Raw genomic sequence first — 21,006 nt, 5'->3', positions numbered from 1 at the left:
TTCACATTTCTTTCGCTCACGGCCCACAAATCCATCCGATCATAGTTCTCTTTTTGCCCAACTTATCAAAGTTCGCATTCTGAGATTGTTAATCATTTCATCTTGACGGCTTGGCCACCTTTCCTTCTCGGTTGTTCTTCTAACTTTCTTCGTGCATGAATCAACTCATTTGTGGATTCGTACTTTCTCCTCTCCAGTTACTCCACTTACTAATATTCGCTCTGTTTTGTGTACGAAAGCAGAAGTACTTTTTCGCTCTGCTAATATCACAAGTAATCATGTTGTATTTCATCTTCAATATCTAGTGATACTGAGAGCTTTTCATCATCTTTTGAGAGCAGTCTCGACTCCTAAATGTCTCTGACAACAGCCAAGACGGCATATTTATGGGATAACAATTTGAACCGAAATATCTCTCTTACGAAGTTTTCCTATTGGTGCATCATTGGTGCTTACCTGTGTGCATGTTGGCACTAATATATGTATATGTATGTACATATACATATATATATATATATATATATATATATATATATATATATGTATATATAACAAAGTAATGTAGCACGTTGGTGAAATTATACTAATGACCCACTTTCAGAGAAGAATAAGCGAAAGTTATAAGATCCGTGATAGTGATCGAAATATACAAATCTTTTAACTTTCGCTTACTCTTCTCCGAAAGTGAGTCATTAGTATGATTATAGAGGTGAGTGGAGGGTGGTTGTATATGGATGATGTTGTGACTGCATGAGGAGGAATGGGCGGGGAAGTGGGGGGTGGGGTAGTATGTGTGAGTAAATTTTGACGCAGCCCGAAGGGATTTCTCCCCGTCCTCGCCTTATATGCAAAGGGGGACGGAGAGGGGGGGGTCGCCGATTAAATGAAGCGGCCTCGCTGTGGATGTACTGTGTCTTGCGACACTGCTTCTGACCCAGGGCGGTGGGCAGGGTGCGGGGATGACCCGTCATCCAGGAGGTGCTCAGATGAGAGGAAGGGTGGGAGGGGTGTGGAGTGTATTTAGGGATGAAATGGGTGGGAGTGTTTTTATGCCTTTCCCTTTTTGGCTACCTCCCTTGGAAGGGGAAAAAAGCCTTGGTATATGTATGTATGTATATACATATATATGTATATATATATATATATGTGTGTGTGTGTATACATATATATATATATATATATATATATATATATATATAGATATATATATATATAATATATATATATATATATATAAAGGTAGTATACTTGACGCATTTTTGCAGTGAGCTCCTACACAAAATACAGTATCACGTTCACTACGCCTCCTGGATGCCACAATCTTTGTAAATAATTATTTCTACATCTTAAAACATTATTTTCACCTCAAACCAAGTGTGCCACAAAAAGACTAATTATTGGGACTTGTTACTATTACATAAAACTAATTATTCTTTACACGACACGTTAGATACATTATTTTAGATTATTTACACATTGCATAAAAAGAATAAAAGCTTCACTACAAGTATCGCTAAGAACACCAATCCGTTCCAGTAAATGAAATAACATTATATATACAGTATAGATATATATATGAATATATATATATATATATATATATATATATATATATGTATATATATATATATATATATTATTCCTATACTGTACGAATTTACTTAGCCAGCTTACTAATCTGTGATAATAGTGAACACATCATAAAACTAAAATTAAGTTTCAGTTCAGGTCTAATAAAAAAAATGGTGTTTCATATATTGTTTAGTCAGTATTGTTTCTCTGAATAAAAAAAAACAATCTCTGCAGCATAAAAAAAATAGAAATTTAAACTCTGTATTGAGAACGTAGATTTATGTGACTTGAATTAAGTAATTATCAGTGATGTTGATGATGTCGATGACGTCATCGATGCGTCGACCCCCTTCCAACACGTTGCCTTCCTGATTAATCCCATTTTCTGTCTTGTTTTGTTTTATTTTCCCTCTTATTGTCATTTTTCTCTGTATGCAATTCCTTCGTTATTTACTTATTATTTCTCCTGGTTTTATTCTTTTAAGTTTATTTGTCTGATGAATTTAATTTTACCCTTTCCCTTGCATATACTTTAAAAAAGGCCATTTAGTATAATTGTAAAAGAATCTAGCCCCATCACTTGGGTCTCCGTGTATGTTCTGTACCTAAATAATATAATTGTTGCTGGGCGATTATCGTAAGCTTTCTTCTACCTTGCTCTCTGAGTTCTATATGTTATTAATGTATTACTATTCTCCCCCTCCTTCTCAGTAGTTTTTTTGTTTTGTTTTTTATAATTCCTAAATTTGATATTAAATAGCCTGCGTCACTCGACACGATCGCTATTCATCAAATACAATTACAATGCATGAAGATTCAACAAAGTAGATGACACCGCGGGAAGGTTTTAGGAGAATGACTGAAGCAGACGACGTTTTGGGAATAGGATCAGTAATTTCGAATTGCAATAAATAAAAGAACGAAAGAGTTTTTGTGTAATTTGTTCAGCTATTATTGACTTTGGGAAGTATTAAAACCATATTCCTGTAAAATTAGACACCTTTAATTTTCAAAGTGGTTACGCCTTATGGTAGTGGAGAGAAAGGATAGAGCTGAACCACTTTAGTACGATTCAAATTCTCGCGCACAATTCATAACACTCCTCACATTATAAAATATAAAGTCACTGCTATATTACTCGTTCTCTTTTACTCTGAGTAATAATAAACACAGAAAACGTAATCAAGCCCGTTCACCGAATCCGGGGGTAACTTATGTACAACTACAAAAAATATATAATCAAGACGCCAACCCATTCTTGTGTAATAATTCGCGTCTCAAAGTGGTTAAAGTGATCAACATTGAGTGGAAACTAGTCTAAAAAATAGTACAATGTTACTCTGGTTTGTAGGTGTCACTGAAGCCCCCCTAATGTACGGACTGCATAAAATTCATGTAAAGGAAACAATAATTACATAGGTGCTTGTTAACTACTATTCATAGGGAGTAAAGTTTTAAATTATGGTTCTTTACATGCTAGACTGAGTGATGCTGCGGTGAAAGGCTGAGCTGCGCTTGTCGTACCGCATTGTTCCTTTGCACATAAGACTGATGGTGTAATAAAAGGATGAGTTGTATTTGTGGTAACGTGTGATTTCTCTAGTTTATTGTATAGGTCAGTCAATCAGTCTGTATAGGCCAACACCATAAGCGCAAAAGTACACTCACTCTTCTTGAGGCTCACCACAGGCAAGCCCCCTAGTAGACTACCTGTCAGTCCCACCGTTTCCTGGTAGATACAGTTATTCCAAAAAACAAAGACAACAACGGAAACGCTCCAGGTGATTTCTATTAATTATACCAGACTATGAGCATTTTACCTCCCAAGTATTTGTCTGGCCTAAACCCAGGCGTCGTGCCTCAGAAAGTGATGCCACTCTCACACTAAGACGCCTCAGCTTATCCTACAGTACAACATTTTCCATTGCCCATGGAAAGAGAGATGTCCCAAGTGCCAACCTGCAAGGACCACCTAAGGTACCCCTCAATGCTGGACTTGATAACACATGGTGGTTTAGCACTGTCACGACCACCGGCACCCAACGATGCAACACTGGGACTTTTTCCTTTTGACGTCAGGGCATGGGGATCCCTTGTGGAGCTTTCCCCCACACCCGTCATAATTAGGACTCCACTCCCCCAGAACGTAGGTCCTGACGTGGCAAAGTCCCAAGGGAGTAGGTCCAACGGAATGGTCCCTGAGCTTCTGCCGGTGTTTTCTTTAGTAGTGATCATCATTCGATGTACATAAGGCTCAAGTTACCTCTGCAGTCCTGAGAACAGAGACGATTGTATCACCTATCTGAGAGGGTAATACAATCCCCTCTCCTAGTTCGAGAATTGGAATACAACTGTCAAAGAGGCACTGTGACCAGGTACCAAGGATTCGTCATCTCCAATATACAATGTGGTACACAAATCTACGCATACTAAAAGAAAAATTCTACTTAATAAGCCTAATGTCCATCGAAGACATGATATTCGTCTATTTTTCTCCTTTGCACCTCTCATGCAATTTGCAAGTTGGAAATTATATGGACTATGTTTCAGTCAGTCCTCTATATAGATGTCGGTGTTACTCAGATGTCGGCTATATTGTCGTTGTATGTCCCCAGGAGACCATGGAGACTTCCTTTGTAGATGACACCGGGGTCCACGGTCACAAGAAGACCAGTTTTGCGGGCGGTCACAGTCAGGTCAGGCAACCTGATGACAACCTGTCCAACGTTGTTGACGATGGTGACGATCTTTTCATAGAGGACATCTCCTTCCTTCAAGGTTTGGCCGTTGACGAGAATCTCCCTCTTCGGGCTGATTTGGATGAGGTACTTCTTTCCCTCCCACATCAGGCTTACCTGATACGTGTTCTCAGAGGCCACCTGCAGCTGAATGTAGCGACCCTCGTCTATCTTGGCCAGGATGTGTGGAGTAGTGGAGAGGTCCTTGGTCTTGTAGAGTCCGTCGAAGGTTCGAATGCGTCCATCATCTCGGATCCAGGCCTGCACAGAGCCATAAGGCTCGAACTCACCCCAGACGAGCGCACGTATCAAATACATGGGCCACTTCATTAGAGGAATTAAATCAGGGACGTTGAGGCCATAGGGCAAGTTGCTAATATAGTACAATGGGCGAACCATGGGCACATGGAGGACAACCTTTTCCTTCTCTTCTATAAAACCGAAACCTACCATTTTCTTCACTTTATCCCACATAATGGAGGCGATGTTGATTCGTTCAGGGTGCTTCTGACTCTGCAACAAGAAAATGAAAAGTTTCTCATAAGGGGAAAGAGCCATGTTTTTGGACAAAAGTCTTCAAGATGGAATGAAAAATATATCTGAAGCCAAATTCTAACAATTGGGTTACCTGCTGTAAATAGTCAACCAAGTAGTCAATCATATGCCCTTGACGTATCTTGTTCATCCAGTCATAGGCCTTCTTCAAGTCCCGTCCAAGCTCGTTCTTATATTTTTCTATGTCTATGTGATTATCAATCATGGATTTGAAGATGGAAAACAGCTCTGTGTTCTCAAATGCTTTCCAGATTTTGCTCTTTTCAATGTTATGCCAAACGGGTGTAATCAGACTCAGAATGTCATCTGAACTCAAATCTTTCACTTCTCCTGTGGGAAGAACGTTGCCTTACCAGCTATAGAGTTACATGAGATAACGATAGTTTATAACAAACTGCATTATTCCCTAGCATGGGACATACGAGTGACAAGTCTCATTTCCTATACATACCTTGAGGGATAAATGAGGGAGACCAAATCCAGTTCCAACCAAACTGCCTAAAGAATTTGTCCCAGCCTTGTATGTAAGGTTGAATCTCTTCTTTGAAAACCTTCCTCCAGTCGAAAATAAAGTTGGCTCTATCCAGTTCAGTGAAAATAGGGTCCAAGTCAGAGTACAACTGCATTATCATATCCGCCATGAGCGCATTATCGTTCTCTCCACGTTTTTGTTTCCACACCTTTAATTTTTGATCAACCTGAAACCGTCAGGTAGAATTGATATTAACTATTCCCGCTCCTTATTGCAAATATATTATCGAAACAAGTATTAACAGAGTGAGCTTCTTTTGGGTGGTAACGCTTTGCTGTTGCAAGAATTAGTCTACTCTACCTTGATTGTGTTAAGAATGTCCATAGTGTGCGGGAATATACCATTGACTATGAAGGGATTTTCGCGTTGGAATAGGAAGCCAAAGACGTCCACAGGCTTCCATTGGTGAGGACGTTGTATCTTAAAAACAAAACTTCCATCCTGTGGGTCTCGTATGCCAAACTGAGCTTGATACTCAGTGTCTGAGATCATGGGGCTTATTATTCTGAGAGAGCCTTCGATGTAGGCTGGTGCACACAGTTTGTAAATGAAAAGGCTCTGTCCTTGAACGCAGAAATCATTCTCTGTAGGACAGAGAAGGTTGGCCGCGTAACCGTGGCAATAGCTGGTTTCATTCGGCATCCGATGAATATCAACAGCAAAGGGAATTTCATGGGGTACTAGCATCTGAAATATAGAAAAGTTATCATTTGTCTTGGTTGTATCTGTTGTAATGTCGTTTATACAGAGTGGTAATGGATAGGATTGCCTTACCTGAGATATCACTGTCCCCTGAGCCCTGGTAATTCCTGTGGTGGACTTGAAGTAGTCTGCATGTAATTTGATGCAGTTTTTCGGTTGGTAGCAGAGGTCCATACCAATATCTACCGTGGACTGGGTGATACTGATGCTTACTTCTAGACTTTTGGTAATATTTGGAACCTTGAATATCATTTTGAATCCTGTCGGAGTCAGGGGAAATGATACTTCATATTCCAGTTTAGGCTTTGCAACATTAGGTTTGATTCGCAGTGTGTATGGAGATGTAGTGGTAAGGTCAGCCTCTATTGTTCGGAGAGGTGTTTGTACCTTCAGCTGTGCTCTGGAGGGAGCCCAGTTCCATTGGACCAATATTGTCTTGTCTATTACCTTGCGCTTGAAAGTCATTTGTATACCTTTGTCGCTCGGAGTCTCCTTCATTTCCAATTCAATATCACCAATGGATTTGAAAGGAACGTGGGCTTTCAGAATGAAGGATCTTCTCCACCATGGAACCACAGCTGTATTGATGTCACGGCTGTTCTCGGTGTTCTCCAAAGTGGCATCGAAAGTGAGGGTCTCCAAACCCGGAACCGCGAGCTCCCAGGAGAGACTTGACTTTCGTTTGTCTGCTGTTTCATCCTTCGAGAAAAGAGAGGGCATATGCAGAACCAACTTAGATAGATATTTCTTCTGGTTTTCTTCCAAGTTTTCCAAACTGAAAAGAATAAGAAAATTATAGGAATAGAGATGTGTAACCATATTTCATAATTAATCCAGAAATTCATCATTTTTACATCAGTGGAGAATATCATTATTTTCGTTCACCTATAGCAAAATGCATCAGATGTCGAATATTTTGTTCTTACTCACACAAATAATACGGACGGTTGGCTTGGGTTAACCTGCAGCTTGATATGAGGTTTCATGCTGCTTGGGAGTGTCCATGTAATGTCAATATCATTTAGTTGTTTCTGGTTCTCTCTCGTCCAGGCAAGAGAAGGGAGAAGCAATATGATTTTATAGGGATATTCACTGTTACCGATGCGAACAGTGCCTCTGAAAAAGAACAAGTATCAACCAGGATTAGTAACTACAAATATATACATCAATCTAGCAAAATTTTCATGGCTCTTCTAATGTTCTCGTCCATTTACTAAAGTACATACATACATACATACATACATACATACATACATACATACATACATACGTACATACATACACATACCAAAGGCTTTTTCACCCCTTACACGGGGGGGTAGCCAAAAAAGAAAAAGGCATAGATACCACTCCCACCCATTCCATTCCCTACATATTCCACTCCCCTCCACCCTCCTACCTCCCTCTCATTTTGGCATCTCCTGGATGACGAATCATCCCTGCATCCTGTCCACTGCCCTGAGTCAGAAGCAGTGTCGCAAGACACAGCACATCCACAGTAAGGCCGCTTCATTAATTCGGCGACCCCCCCCCCTCTCCGTCCCCTCATGAAGAAAAGGAGAAGACGGGGTAGAAAACCCTTTGGGCTGCGTCAAATTATTTCTCATACACACTTCCTCACACCCCATCCCCCACCCACTCCCCCTCATGCATCACAGTATCGTTCATACACAACCCTTATCCATTCACCCCTATCTTCTGTCCTCTCCCGTCTTTACTCAACACACATTCCTCTCTTTCGTAATGCCCCTTTTACCCCATCCATCCATTTCATCCTACAACGCCCCCTCATATTCCTTCCTTCCACCTGTGCCTTCCACACCTCTTTTACTAATCTTTCTTCACTCATTCTTTCCATGTGTCCAAACCATCCTAATACTCTTTCATCAACCCTATCTCCCAACTTCCTTTCCACCCCTATTCTCCTGCTCACCTCCTCATTTCTCACTCTATCTAGCCTAGTAACCCCTATCATACTTCTCAGACATTTCATCTCAAACACATTGAAACTCCTTCTCTCTTCCTCTCTTATGTTCCATGTATCTGCCACGTACAGTGCTCTTGGCACAATCACTATTTCATATAACCTCCTCTTAGCATCCATTCCCAGATGTCTATTTCTCATTACACTTTTCAATCCACCAAGGCATTTACTCGCTTCTCTCAATCTACATTCTACCTCCACCCCCATTCCCTTTCCTGCCACATTCGCACCCAAGTATCTAAAACAATCCACCTCCTCCAATCTCTCTCCTTTTATGCTCACTTCCAGCCTGCTGTCACTCTCTCCCCTTGTACATCTCATCACCTTACTTTTGCCCACATTTATCTTCAGCTTCCTTCTTTCACACACCATCTCAAACTCTGTCACTAACTTCCTCAATCCCTCCTCTGATCCTGCTACAAGCGCAGCGTCGTCAGCAAACAACAACTGGCTTATTTCCCACTTTTCTCCATTTTCTTTAACCTTCTCCAACCCCTGACCCACTACCCTTGCATTCACCTCTCGCACCACCCCAGCCAGGGCGACATAACACATCCCTGATGAAGTCCCACCTTTACCTCAAACCATTCACTCTCTCCATTTTTAATCTTAACACAAGCTCTACTACTCTCGTAAAAACTCTTGACTACTCTTAACAGTTTTCCTCCTATCCCATATATCTGCAATACCTTCCACAGTGCATTCCTGTCTACCCTGTTGTAACCTTTTCCAAATCCATAAAAGCTCAAAAAACAACCTTACCTTTTCCTATAGCTTTCTCACATATCTGTCCTACCACAAAAATCTGGTCTACGCAACCTCTACCTGTCCTAAATCCATACTGTTCCTCGCCAATTACTCCCTCTGTTCCTCTCCTAATCCTCTCAATCAAGACCTTCCCATAAGTCTTCCCAACTACACTCAACAAGCTGATTCCTCTGAAACTACTACACTCACACTTGTCCCCCTTTCCCTTGTAAAGTGGAACTATACAGGCACTCCTCCAGTCCTTCGACACTCTACCCTTTCTTAAACAAACATTAAATAACCTCACCAGCCAATCCACCATAACTGTACCTCCTTTCTTCAGACATTCTACATGGCATCCATCCAACCCAAGTGCCTTACCTGCTCTCATCATCTTAACAGCTGCTTTCACTTCATCTTTCCATATTTATCCTAAGTTTTCCTTGCTCATCACTCTCATTTTTAGCGATTCCCACTGCAACTACCTTTCCCTCCCTATCCTCCTTCACATTTAACAACTCCCTAAAATACTCTGCCCACCTTCCTCTCAATGCCTTCTCTTCCATTATCATCTCTCCATCTGCACTTTTTACCTTTTCTTCTCTACTTGATTTGCCTCCTCTTCCTCTCTTAATTTCTTTCCAAAACATCTTTTTATTATTTTCAAAATTTTCTGTCATACTCTTACCCCATTCCACATCTGCTCTCCTCTTTGCTTCCTTTATCTTATGCTTAACTTCCCTTCTCTTTACTTTGTACCTCATATACGATTCCCTCATCCTAATTTGTAGCCAATCTATGAAAGCCTGCTTCTTCTCTTCTACACCCTTCTTTGCTTCCTCATCCCACCACTCACTACCCTTCCTTCTATCTCCTCCCATCCTTCTTGTTTTCACACACCATCTTTGCACACCTTATGACTCCCTCCTTGAACCATCCCCATTCCTCCTCCACTCCTAGTTATACTCTATCCTTCACTCCCTCCCACTCCTCTCTCAGCTTCTTATACTCATTCTCCTTTTCTTTCTCATTTAAGCAGTTCACTCTAAGTACCTCCCTACCTTCTGCCCTTTTCCTCTTTCTCCACCTATTATCCACTCTCAATTTACCTTCCACCAGGAAATTATCTGATATTCCCCCACTCTCTCCCCCTAGAACATGTATATCCTTAACTCTTCCTTCCATACTCCTGGTCACCACTGTATAGTCCATTAACGCTCTATCTGCCACCCTTCCATCCACCACCCTCTCCCATGTGTACTTATGCTTGACTTTCTTCCTAAACATCGTATCTGCTATCATCAACTCCCTTTCAAGATACATCTCCACCATCAATTCTCCACTATAATTTTTACCTGGAACTCCATACTTCTCAATCACTCCATCTATTGGTTCGTTTCCCACCCTGGCATTAAGGTCTCCCAATACAACTACATTGACATTTCTCCCTAATCCCACTATGCACTCATTTAAATCTATCCAAAAAGCCTCCCTTTCTTCCACGCTCTTCTCACTACCAGGCCCATACGCACTTACAAAAACCCACATCTCCCTTCCCAGTTCCTCATCCACACCAACCTTGAAGAAACCTCCTTCCACTCCACTACACGCTTACCTATCACTTCACTTACTAGTATAGCCATCCCTTCTCTCCCTCGTCCCCTCTTTACTCCTGAGAACCTTCCAGCTACACTCCCAAATCCACACTCGCTCTTCCCTTTCAATTTAGTTTCACTCAAAGCCAACACATCCATCTTTCTTCTCACAAACAAACTGCCTATCTCTTCCCTTTTACTCTCATCTGTAACACATCTACGCACATTAAAAGACCAAAACTTAGGGTACTGGTTGAAAGACTCCTAGATCCTCTCATGCCTTTACTTTTTTTAAGAATATCCCCTTTGGGGCTACAGGTAGCAGGACTCCTAATCCTATCCCCCGTCCCGTTTTTTGTCGCCTCTTACGACTCAAGTGGGAAGACTTGGTGGTAGCATTCTTTTCCCCACCACAGGGTAGGCGAAAAAGGAAATGAATATTCAGAGAAATGGTAAAGGACAGTAACAAGGGATTGAGGGACAGCATAATGGAGGGACAGTCGTAGTATAATAAAAGTGTCATAATTTCTCTATGAACAGTTTTCCTCTATCACAGACAAAATTATGTGTGGCTCTGTTCCGTAGGGGTGCCCCATATAGACCCTAAAGTATCAACTTCATGCTACTTTACCACAATAACATGCAGCCAATACCCCAGACGGGGGTATTCCTTTCATCGACTAGGCTGAATACATGGAATGCAATAATGAAAATCATCGTAAAGAAATCCTTAAACTAAACTCAAACATACGTGCACATTTAAGCACATGATGGGTCCTACTCATTACAAAAGGTATAACGATACATCAAAAATTTATCTTTGAATCTTACTGGATCTCAGCAGTGTAGTCTCTGGCGTCCACTCGATGATGAGCTTCGATTGTGAACCTCGAACTTCCTTGAGGACTCTCCCATTTGGCATAACCATTAAGTACGCATTTCTCCAGGTTATTGTCTAGGTGAAGATTGACGTTTTGGTACATGCCTTCCACTGGTGTCCAGCTACTACTCAAAGTAACAACAAATTCGGTCTCCGACACTTGTGAATGAATATGCAGCTTATATAGGTCCATGAGTCTAAATTCCAAGTCCAGGATCCGTGGAATTACTGTGGGAGTGAAAATTGTGATAGGAAATACAGTGATACAATAGAGTCAAGTCAAACATCATTGGCCAGTAAATGTCTAACTTGCCTGAGAAACGCATAATCAGAGAAGAATGCAACTTTTATCGACTAAATTGACTGTCATTGAATTGATGTATCGTTTATATTCTAGGCACTATTAAATAGTTTGTTTCGGAAAAGGAGATCATTTGTATGCTTGTGTACTTACCCCTTCCCTACCGCAGGGTTCCCTAAGCTTGATGAAGTCGTCTAGCATTATAAAACATGTAGTGCATGACGTCTAGCATTATAAAACATGTACTGCATGACCGAGATGAATGAAATCTATCAGGGGGCAAAGGTTGTACCTATCTTACCTCCACGGTGAACTTCTTTCATGACGAGAGAGACCTTTGCCAGAATTGAGTCCTCTGAGTATATCCTTTTCGAGCTATGGGAGTAGTACACTACGATGGAAGACTCGTCAGTACTCTCCTTCAGCTTGGCCTTGATGGACTGAGATCCGATCAATGGCAGCGACTTGGTGACAATTTCAAAGAAGGGCTCCGGTTTTTTACCATATGCCAGCATTATCTCCACTGGATCGCCAAGGGTCTCGAACTTCTTTTCGAAATGACTATAGCTGGATGGGAAGGGCTTCTCGTGACCTCGCTCAACGAGGACAGTCTGGGTGCTCAAGGTAGTGGGGGCCATACCTTCCGGCAGACTTATCTTAACTTGGGCTTCTCCGTTCTGAACGTCAAGCTTGATATTGCTTGTAGTACTAGCGCGGATCTTGTTGCGCATTTGTATGCCAGTCTTCTCACCATGCAATTTGAAACCAATGAAGCCGTCAGCCTGGATTGACAAACTTGGCTGAAGTTTAGCTTCAGAACTAGAATCTTCCATCTTAACAATATTGGAGAGTTTCAAGTCACTTTGCATCTCAAATCGGAGGACGGCAGCCCCAGAGATCTCCATGTGAAGAGGGATACCTTGTATGGTTGGAATGATGTAGTCGATTTCGATCGGAATGCCTCGAGCTGTGTTCACTGATTGCAGAATCAAGTCGGGTACAGAGAGTGGTAAAGGCTTGGCAAGCAGCTCTTGAGCGAATACGCGAAGGAAGACTTCGATATTGTTGACGCTTGGTACAAGCCAGCTTGGCACTTTGAGTTCCTTAAGCAAACGAGACAGAGTGTTTCCACTCTTAAGGTATTTGCCTACATACTCCCACAGGGATTCCCGTGAGGATGTCTTCGTGTCCAGTGTGGGACCAGATGATTTTTGCTCTACTCGTGCACCAAATTCGATGATCTTTTTCAGTTGGTGTAGAATCTCTGCCCCGAATTTAGTGTTCACTAAACGAGGAAGAATGGATTCGTTTGAGTAGATGAGGCTGGTGTCTAGGTTGGCACCAGAACCGAGGGTGGGGAAATAGTAGGACAGTTCAATGTCACGGGAGAATTTGGTGATATCTGCTCTGTAGTCTGTTGGAAGAAGATTTTGTGAGAGCAAGTGACGCACATATTGCTTGTAAGGAGCATCCGTCTCTTGAAGATTAGTCAGATGAGTCAAGACAAAGTTCCGCACTGAGGAGAAGAGAAAAAAAAATTAAGTTAGTGTCTTAAACGAACACGTGTCACACTATCAAACTACAACATCCAGGCAAAAATAAAAACATATAACCTGATAGACATACCTTGCACACTGGGTTCGGATACCACCATGCTCACGACCTCACGCAATTGTTCTTTGGACAAACATCTGACGGATTCTAAGTAAGCCACAACTCTGACTTCGGGGACCTCCTCCACTCTCTTCAAAATCTTCATCAAATCGTTGGACATCTGTGAGATAGGTGGGCATTGAAAAACAGGCAATGGCAAGGAAGAAACAGCCGTCTCTACTCAAAGTAACAACTATAATTACACATGTTTGAAGTTAAAACTTACCTCATAAGTGCAAGGAACATCTCTCAGTGCTTGAATAGCTGCGACTCTGACGGGGATTTCGGGGTTCTTCTTGGCCAATTGGATGATTTCCGTAGTAAGGTCAGCGGCAACTCGTCCCATGTTGCCGACGGTCTTGAGTAGTGTCATAAGTTCTCGTTTATTTCCGGAGGACTCCATAGAAGCTTCTAATTTACTTTTAATCGTGTTCAAAATAGCCATGATCTGGGGTCTTTCTCTGCATAGTGAATCTTGAAGACAGTAGGTCTTAATTACTGAGCCAGAAGCAAAAAGAACTTCAGAAGGAGCATTAGTCATTTCAAAGAGCTCCTTCAGAGATTCTATGGTGGAAATGTTGGGATGAGACTCCATCTGAAGGGCGAGGGCATAGAGAAGAGTTCTTCCTCCCTCGGTTTTGGATGCTACGATCTCCTTGACCATATATGGTATACCTGCCTTGCCCGTGAAGGCCACAGCATCTTGAAGAAGACTCTCAAGCAGAGGTTTGTTTTCGCACTCCACCTGAGGTAAAACTGAGTTCATGACTTTCATAACGTTAAGATGACGGAGGTGTTTGACGACCCGGACGAGATGTTTGGCTGCGTTCTCCTTGATTGGAGTACTGAGATCATTGCAAAGGTTCTTCAAGTCTTCAACGAGATCCCCTTGTATCTCCTTGGGTTTCGGGTAGATGACTGTCAAGTTTAGTGGTTTGTTATATTTGTTCAAATTTGTTTGGGAAACTGGGTTAATCTTGTTCACAAAGCTAAGCTCTGTTTTCTGCCACGAATTGACGTACTTGTAAGCACCAGGTACAGATTTGATGATAGTAGCTTCTGTGCACGACACTTTGTCATATATGTTTTCCTTCAATTTCTGCGTACATGTGGTGGTAGACTCGTAGATGGGAAGAGGCATCTGGGACCAAGGAACACTTGTGTTGCTGGGATACTGAAGAAGAGCGTGGTCAGAACAGTCCCTACTGCTTTTAATTTTGATTATTTCGTCTCCAGCTTGCCCGACGGTGTAATTAGTGGCACACTTGCCCTGGATATCCATCTGTTGACAGTGCATACAAAAGAATAGGTTAAATCGATTCATGAATCCTTACACAGGGATAAAAGTAGTTTTATGGAAATCAAAGGACACCAATTTAGCTTACCTCATTGAAATTGTAGCTGAGACGACCCTTCTCTGTAACGTTCAGCATAGATGGAACACTGTTCTGGAATTGAGAAGCAACTCCCATCTTTACGTTGGCAGACTCTGCGGAGTCAAGAGGATGTACACACACGTGTTGCACTTGACCGTCCACTATGGCTAACACGAGAGGAAGATCAGTGACGTTGATTTTGGTGTTGTCTGTGAATTTGTAGTTCTTGATTTGGAGGGATGCCATGCACGGTTGAGTGAAGGTTAGGTGCACTTGCCCTTCCACCTGGAACTGGACGTCGGATTCCTGAACATCTTTAACTTGAATGAAGGAGCTTGCTTTCAGATCATACACATAGGTCTTCTCTAACTCATATTTCAGCTTGGGATTCGGGATCTTTGGACACTGGATCAAACATTTCGACTCTTGCACAGGTGCTGTAAAGAGACAAAAGCTTTTGTTACGTGTATTTCATTTCAGGAATTCGAGAATGCTCCATGTCACTCTCCCTACCCTCCCAACGACTAGGTCTTTCTCTTCATCTGCTAACTCTTTAAGGAAAATGCGTTCATGGCTCAGTTGAAAAGGGTAAAGAGAGAGAGGAGAAAGGAGTCACTTACCAGAGCTGACCACGACGGCCAGGCACAGGACCGTCGTCCAGAGGACGGCTGATCGTGTCATGGTGCTCTCCTGACGCCACGCCACGACTGCTCCCCCTGACCTTCTTGTTTTCTATTTTATAGCAAACCGACCGACACCAGCCGACTGCCACGTGACCTTTTCCACAAAAAGAAAAATCGTACCCACGCTCCAAAGTCTCTCTTAAACTTGGAGGATCCTTCGTATCTTGAAACGGTCCTTCGCCCCGTAGAGATAGGTTCTGCTGTGTCACTGCTGTTGTAGACAAAAATGTGTAATGGAGCTGTCTTTCAAATGTTGCACACGCATATCACATACAATCAACGTTGATAACCCCAACTACGGCAGCACATCTCTCAGATAAAAGAATGCAGAGGTCGGTCTATCCAGAACCAACTCGTCATCAGAGGAACACTTTTACCGACGACTATGCGTCACAGCAAGATAATGTATGCACCTGAAACAGCCCCGTTAAGGGGACAGGGAAAACGCTCGTTGAGAAAGAAAAGAGACCCAGAATTCGTAAATCAAAATCACCAGGTATAACAAAATGGACTCAGTCGAATTACATTAAGTGTTTGTCATTATTTACGTTTATGTTTGTGTCATTTACCATGGACCTGGATGACATGCTTGACTCTTGATCGACAGCCACTAACCTCCCGAAAGAGATCTTAGAGTTCATGTCGTTCGATCTATAAGTAGAGCTGTGACCTTGTACACACACCACAGTGAACGGGGCGCGAACTTGGTATTGATGCATATACACCCGAGACGCTAACTATTACATCAGCTCTCGCGAATGTGTGTGGTTCACTATCATGATCTTGGATCATGTACTGAACTCGTGATGGGCATCTATTACCCTCCTGGATGAGAGTTCTATAACTCAAATGGCCCGATTTATGGCTAATGACTCTAAACACAATCACTCGCGCGCACACACAAACATAAACACACACACACACACACACACACACACACACACACACACACACACACGAATCCTTGTCCAAGGGAGTGGGTACCGAACTCAGGATCGCTGAATTTGCAGACTAAGTCGTTACTAATACACCAATGACCCTTACCACTAATTCACTAACCCGTGTGTGTGTGTGTGTGTGTGTGTGTGTGTGTGTGTGTGTGTGTGTGTGTGTGTGTGTGTGTGTGTGTGTGTGTGTGTGTGTGTGTGTGTGTGTGTGTGTGTGTGTGTGTGTGTGTGTGTGTGTGTGTGTGTGTGTGTGTGTGTGTGTGTGTGTGTGTGTGTGTGTGTGTGTGTGTGTGTGTGTGTGTGTGTGTGTGTGTGAGGGGGGTGTAGGGGTGTGTGGGTGTGGGTGTGATTCACCATGGTCTTTGATCACGTGTTGGACTCGTGATCGACAGCTGTTACCCTCCTGGAAGAGAGCTCAGAGCTCATATATGACTGATCTATGGGTACTCCTGTGACGTTACACGCACACACACACCCAACTCCCCGCCCATGAGAGTTGGAGTAACGACTCGCAGCGCAGCAATACTGAAAATATTTCAGCCCTGGGTGGGGTTCGAACTCGGACCGCTGTAGCAGCAGCTGCGAACACTACCACCGCGTCGTGTGTGTGTGTGTGTGTGTGTGTGTGTGTGTGTGTGTGTGTGTGTGTGTGTGTGTGTGTGTGTGTGTGTGTGTGTGTGTGTGTGTGTGTGTGTGTGTGTGTGATTCACCATGGTCTTGGATCATATGTTGGACTCGTGATCGACAGCTATTTCCTTCCCGGAGGAGAGCTCAGAAATCATATATGACCCATCTATAGGTAATGCTGTGACCTTACACGCACACACACACACACAACTCCCCGCCCACGAGAGTTGGAGTAATGACTCGCAGCGCAGCGATACTAAAATTATTTCAGTCCTGGGCGGGATTCGAACCCGTACCGCCGTAGTGGCAGCCGGGAACTCTACCAACTGCGCCACGAGTTGTGTGTGTGTGTGTGTGTGTGTGTGTGTGTGTGTGTGTGTGTGTGTGTGTGTGTGTGTGTGTGTGTGTGTGTGTGTGTGTGTGTGTGTGTGTGTGTGTGTGTGTGTGTGTGTGTGTGTGTGTGTGTGGGTTTGTGTGTGTTTGTGTGTGTTTGTGTGTGTGTGTGTGTGTGTGTGTGTGTGTGTGTGTGTGTGTGTGTGTGTGTGTGTGTGTGTGTGTGTGTGTGTGTGTGTGTTTGTGTGTGTATGTGTGTGTGTGTGTGTGTGTGTGTGTGTGTGTGTGTGTGTGTGTGTGTGTGTGTGTGTGTGTGTGTGTGTGTGTGTGTGTGTGTGTGTGTGTGTGTGTGTGTGTGTGTGTGTGTGTGTGTGTGTGTGTGTGTGTGTGTGTGTGTGTGTGTGTGTGTGTGTGTGTGTGTGTGTGTGTGTGTGTGTGTGTGTGCGCGCGTTTGTGCATGTATTTGAACCTTATTTAATTCACATAACCGTATTACACTGGACAAGATATATCTGCTTCCATTGTTCAAACTTACTTTTGAATTTGTTATTTCTTCTTCCATGTTGTAACACGAATCAATGCACCTGTATAGCAAATTGTATTTCTTTTAACAAGGGTGATACAGACAAGGTCATCATATTAAGACAACAGGGCAGAACTCGCAATAATGGATTTAAAATGGACAAATTTAGATTTGAGAAGGAAATAGGCAAGAACCGGTTTACTAATAGGGTGATTAACGAATGGAATAGACTTAGTAGTAATGTAGTGAATGCTGAAAATATCGGTTGCTTTAAGGGACGTTCAGATAATATTATGGATGAGGATGATAGGTGACAGTGGACATGGAACTGCCAAATGTAGGCCTTATGGTCTCTTGCAGTCTTCTTCATTCTTATGTTCTTATATCCACCAAACCTGCCTTTCCATTACTTTTTCCTGTCCTATTCTAGGCTTTCTTTATTGATTATGTCTATCTTTCTTCTAATATTGACAGTTCAAACTTATTTTGTTTTGTCAACGCTAGCATCCCACTCCAAGCAGATGACGCCAGCATTTATGTGTGTTTGATCCCTGGACTCCTCAACCATGGCTTTTCCCACTATTACCCTATTGTACCCGGACTCCTTCGTTATAAAAATCTCTGGTGAGGATCCTAATTATTCAGCATTTGCATTTTTTCAACAATGTAAAGATAGTACCATCAACACTAATGTCATTACAGGGTTTGACAAAATATCCTTTATTAGATCTCAATTTATACCCAATTCTCTAGCCTCTGAGATGATGTCAGCTTCATGCGTCAACCCTAGAGCTTTAAACTATGGTTACGCTACCTTCAGGGCTAATTTTCTTAAACTGATGCAAACCTGGTAAGTGATAATTTTTTCTGGTGCTTCAGGTTGGCTGACGTACTCTCTTCCTCTATGGGCACTGAATATTTTGTGCGTGTTCAGGCTAGAGCCAGTGCGGTGGCCTCTGAAGCATTAGATTCCTTGATACATTGAAAGTGGACAGGAAAAATTAAATCACTCTAGATAGACGCCGGCTTGTTTTGGAGTACCTACTCTACATTTTGTTCCTCGATCCATATGAAAAAAGGATTGCTTCTTCTCTTAGTTATCAGACAGATGAGTCGTTATTAACATTTGCAATCAAGCTTTCTAAAAAGTTAATGGTGGGTTCATGAAAGTTATAACACGTTGACACAATTAGTATTTATACAAAAGTATTGCACGAGCGTGTGACTTCGACTACATGTGGAACAATAGTGCCTTCACGGCGTGGGCACGCTCAATCGCGCGGGAATACAACTTCATTAGCATAAACCCGCTAGAAGGTTTTATACAGAGGTACATACTTGTACATATTCACACAGTGTTACAATTACAATACGTCGGTCTGGCAGAGGAAGGCGAGGTTTGGCAGACCCACAGCGTCGAAGACGGAATCCAATGGACCGGATTCTTGGCAGACCTATGCTTTTCCCTGTTCGAATTCGCATGTGTACCGCAAAACAAGAACTTGGAGCCATAGTGTTGGGCTTCTTCAAGGCAAGATGTCGTCCATCCTAAACAAATTCAGGCCAATGGCCCCATTTCAGTCCATATCCTCTGAGGTCTTGAGGATCTGGCTGAAACAAAGCATACTCGGAAACGAGTACTTGCCGACGACGACGATCGTGCTCTTCGGGTTTCATCCGTTTTATCCTGGTTATTGTATGTTTGGCTTTCTCTCAGTCGCCGCCCATCACCCTATTCTGGAATCCTCCCATGTTAGGAATACACAGTATCTCTCCTGGCAGTTCACTTATCATTCTGACCTCCAGAGTGGATATCGTTCATTCTCTTTCTCTTCAAACCTGAGGGAGCCCTCTCGTTCACAGTTTGGCGTGGACGTCTGGTGAATGATATGGAAAGATGAAAGGGAGTGGTGTCTTCAGTTGGAGAATGTGAGGGACGAGATGAAACCGACATTTTGTAAGATACCTGAGGAAAAGGGAGAAGAACAGGTACCATCGACAACGAGCCCTCTCGTTCACAGTTTGGCGTGGACGTCTGGTGAATGATATGGAAAGATGAAAGGGTGTGGTGTCTTCAGTTGGAGAATGTGAGGGACGAGATGAAACCGACATTTTGTAAGATACCTGAGGAAAAGGGAGAAGAACAGGTACCGACATTTTGTAAGATACCTGAGGAAAAGGGAGAAGAACAGGTACCATCGACAATTATTTTCTTGACATACCTAAGTTTATCCAAATAATGGCTAGTACAGCATATCTCTAAAATACATATATACATAGGAGAAGAACACACCAAACACGCCCATATGTAAAAAAAATAAGAAGTAAAAAATGAAATATAGATAAACAAATAAACTGATAAATAAATAGATAAACAAAAGATAGATTATGAGTTTTGCAGTGTCTACCAGTCGGCGGACAAATCAGTTGACTGCTGGACGATATTTGTACGCTAAAGAATATATTTCAGGCATCCAGTCAACATATATAGCTCTCCAGAAACGGTAGACACACAAAATCTAGAGGGAGCGAGAAGGGGGAAATACCGATAAAAGACGAGGAGAGAGACAGGGAATGTGATAGATATATAGAAAGAGACCAGTTATGACGAAACTATGAATCTATTGTTTATTGACCAAGAGACATATGCAGTAGCTGTCTACCGGTCTGATCTGACAATCGGTGAATGAAATGGAGATTCTGTTAAATAAAATGTGTTTACTCAATTTCTTAGATTTAATTGCTTTCTACAAACAGATAGGCTACCAAGTATCCCTATGCCTTCTCTAAACGGTGAAACAAACTTCTAAAATAATTCAAAAACATCTTGGTTGTATTCGTTTTCGTTGAGATTGTGTAAAATTGCTGGCAATTAAAAGAGAGAGATAGAGATAGAGATAGATAGATAGATAGAGAGAGAGAGAGAGAGAGAGAGAGAGAGAGAGAGAGAGAGAGAGAGAGAGAGGGAGGTAGGGAGAGAGAGAGGGAGGGAGGGAGAGAAAGCCTAGCTAGCCTCATATAGCCTTATTTTCTTGCTTACCTAATTATTATCTAAATAATGCAAAGAAACTTTCAACACTTGACAATACTTCACGACGGTTTATGTAAATTGAGCTCTGCTGGTAATCCACCTTCCTAGACAGATTCTCTAAATCTCATTTTATGAGGCCTGATGTGGTGTATTTACTGCTGTATTAGACGCACCAAAATATCCTCACAGGGTCTGTTGCAAACCTGACCTCCAGTCTTCCCTCCTGC

The 21,006-nt window shown here is 42.4% G+C and overlaps 1 protein-coding gene across 1 annotated transcript; it reads right to left on the bottom strand.

The window, feature by feature from the left end:
- Nucleotides 1-2,559: 2,559 nt before the first annotated feature.
- Nucleotides 2,560-15,412, bottom strand: LOC143028195 (uncharacterized). The gene is made up of 12 exons (XM_076189972.1): nucleotides 15,256-15,412; nucleotides 14,645-15,072; nucleotides 13,486-14,541; nucleotides 13,233-13,380; nucleotides 11,908-13,122; nucleotides 11,257-11,533; nucleotides 7,030-7,215; nucleotides 6,172-6,874; nucleotides 5,698-6,084; nucleotides 5,317-5,563; nucleotides 4,939-5,195; nucleotides 2,560-4,823 (listed from the first exon to the last, which is right to left on the bottom strand). Exons 1-12 carry the CDS (start codon nucleotides 15,314-15,316, stop codon nucleotides 4,152-4,154), a joined length of 5,637 nt encoding a protein of 1,878 aa, XP_076046087.1. The 5' UTR covers nucleotides 15,317-15,412; the 3' UTR covers nucleotides 2,560-4,151.
- Nucleotides 15,413-21,006: the final 5,594 nt, after the last annotated feature.

The sequence above is a fragment of the Oratosquilla oratoria genome, chromosome 9, assembly GCF_046742065.1.
Source record: "Oratosquilla oratoria isolate Oo_2021 chromosome 9, ASM4674206v1, whole genome shotgun sequence".
NCBI classification, from domain to species: Eukaryota; Metazoa; Arthropoda; class Malacostraca; order Stomatopoda; family Squillidae; genus Oratosquilla; species Oratosquilla oratoria.
Note: the sequence above shows the minus strand (reverse complement) of the source record. Positions and strands in the feature narration are given on the sequence as shown.

Excerpts from the sequence above, each read along its gene's own strand:
- LOC143028195 (XM_076189972.1), bottom strand. The coding sequence starts at position 15,316 with ATGACACGATCAGCCGTCCTCTGGACGACGGTCCTGTGCCTGGCCGTC. Across the intron at positions 5,196-5,316 it reads TCCCTCATTTATCCCTCAAG|GAGAAGTGAAAGATTTGAGT; the intron begins GTATGTATAGGA and ends TTCTTCCCACAG. Across the intron at positions 4,824-4,938 it reads TGGTTGACTATTTACAGCAG|AGTCAGAAGCACCCTGAACG; the intron begins GTAACCCAATTG and ends TTCTTGTTGCAG.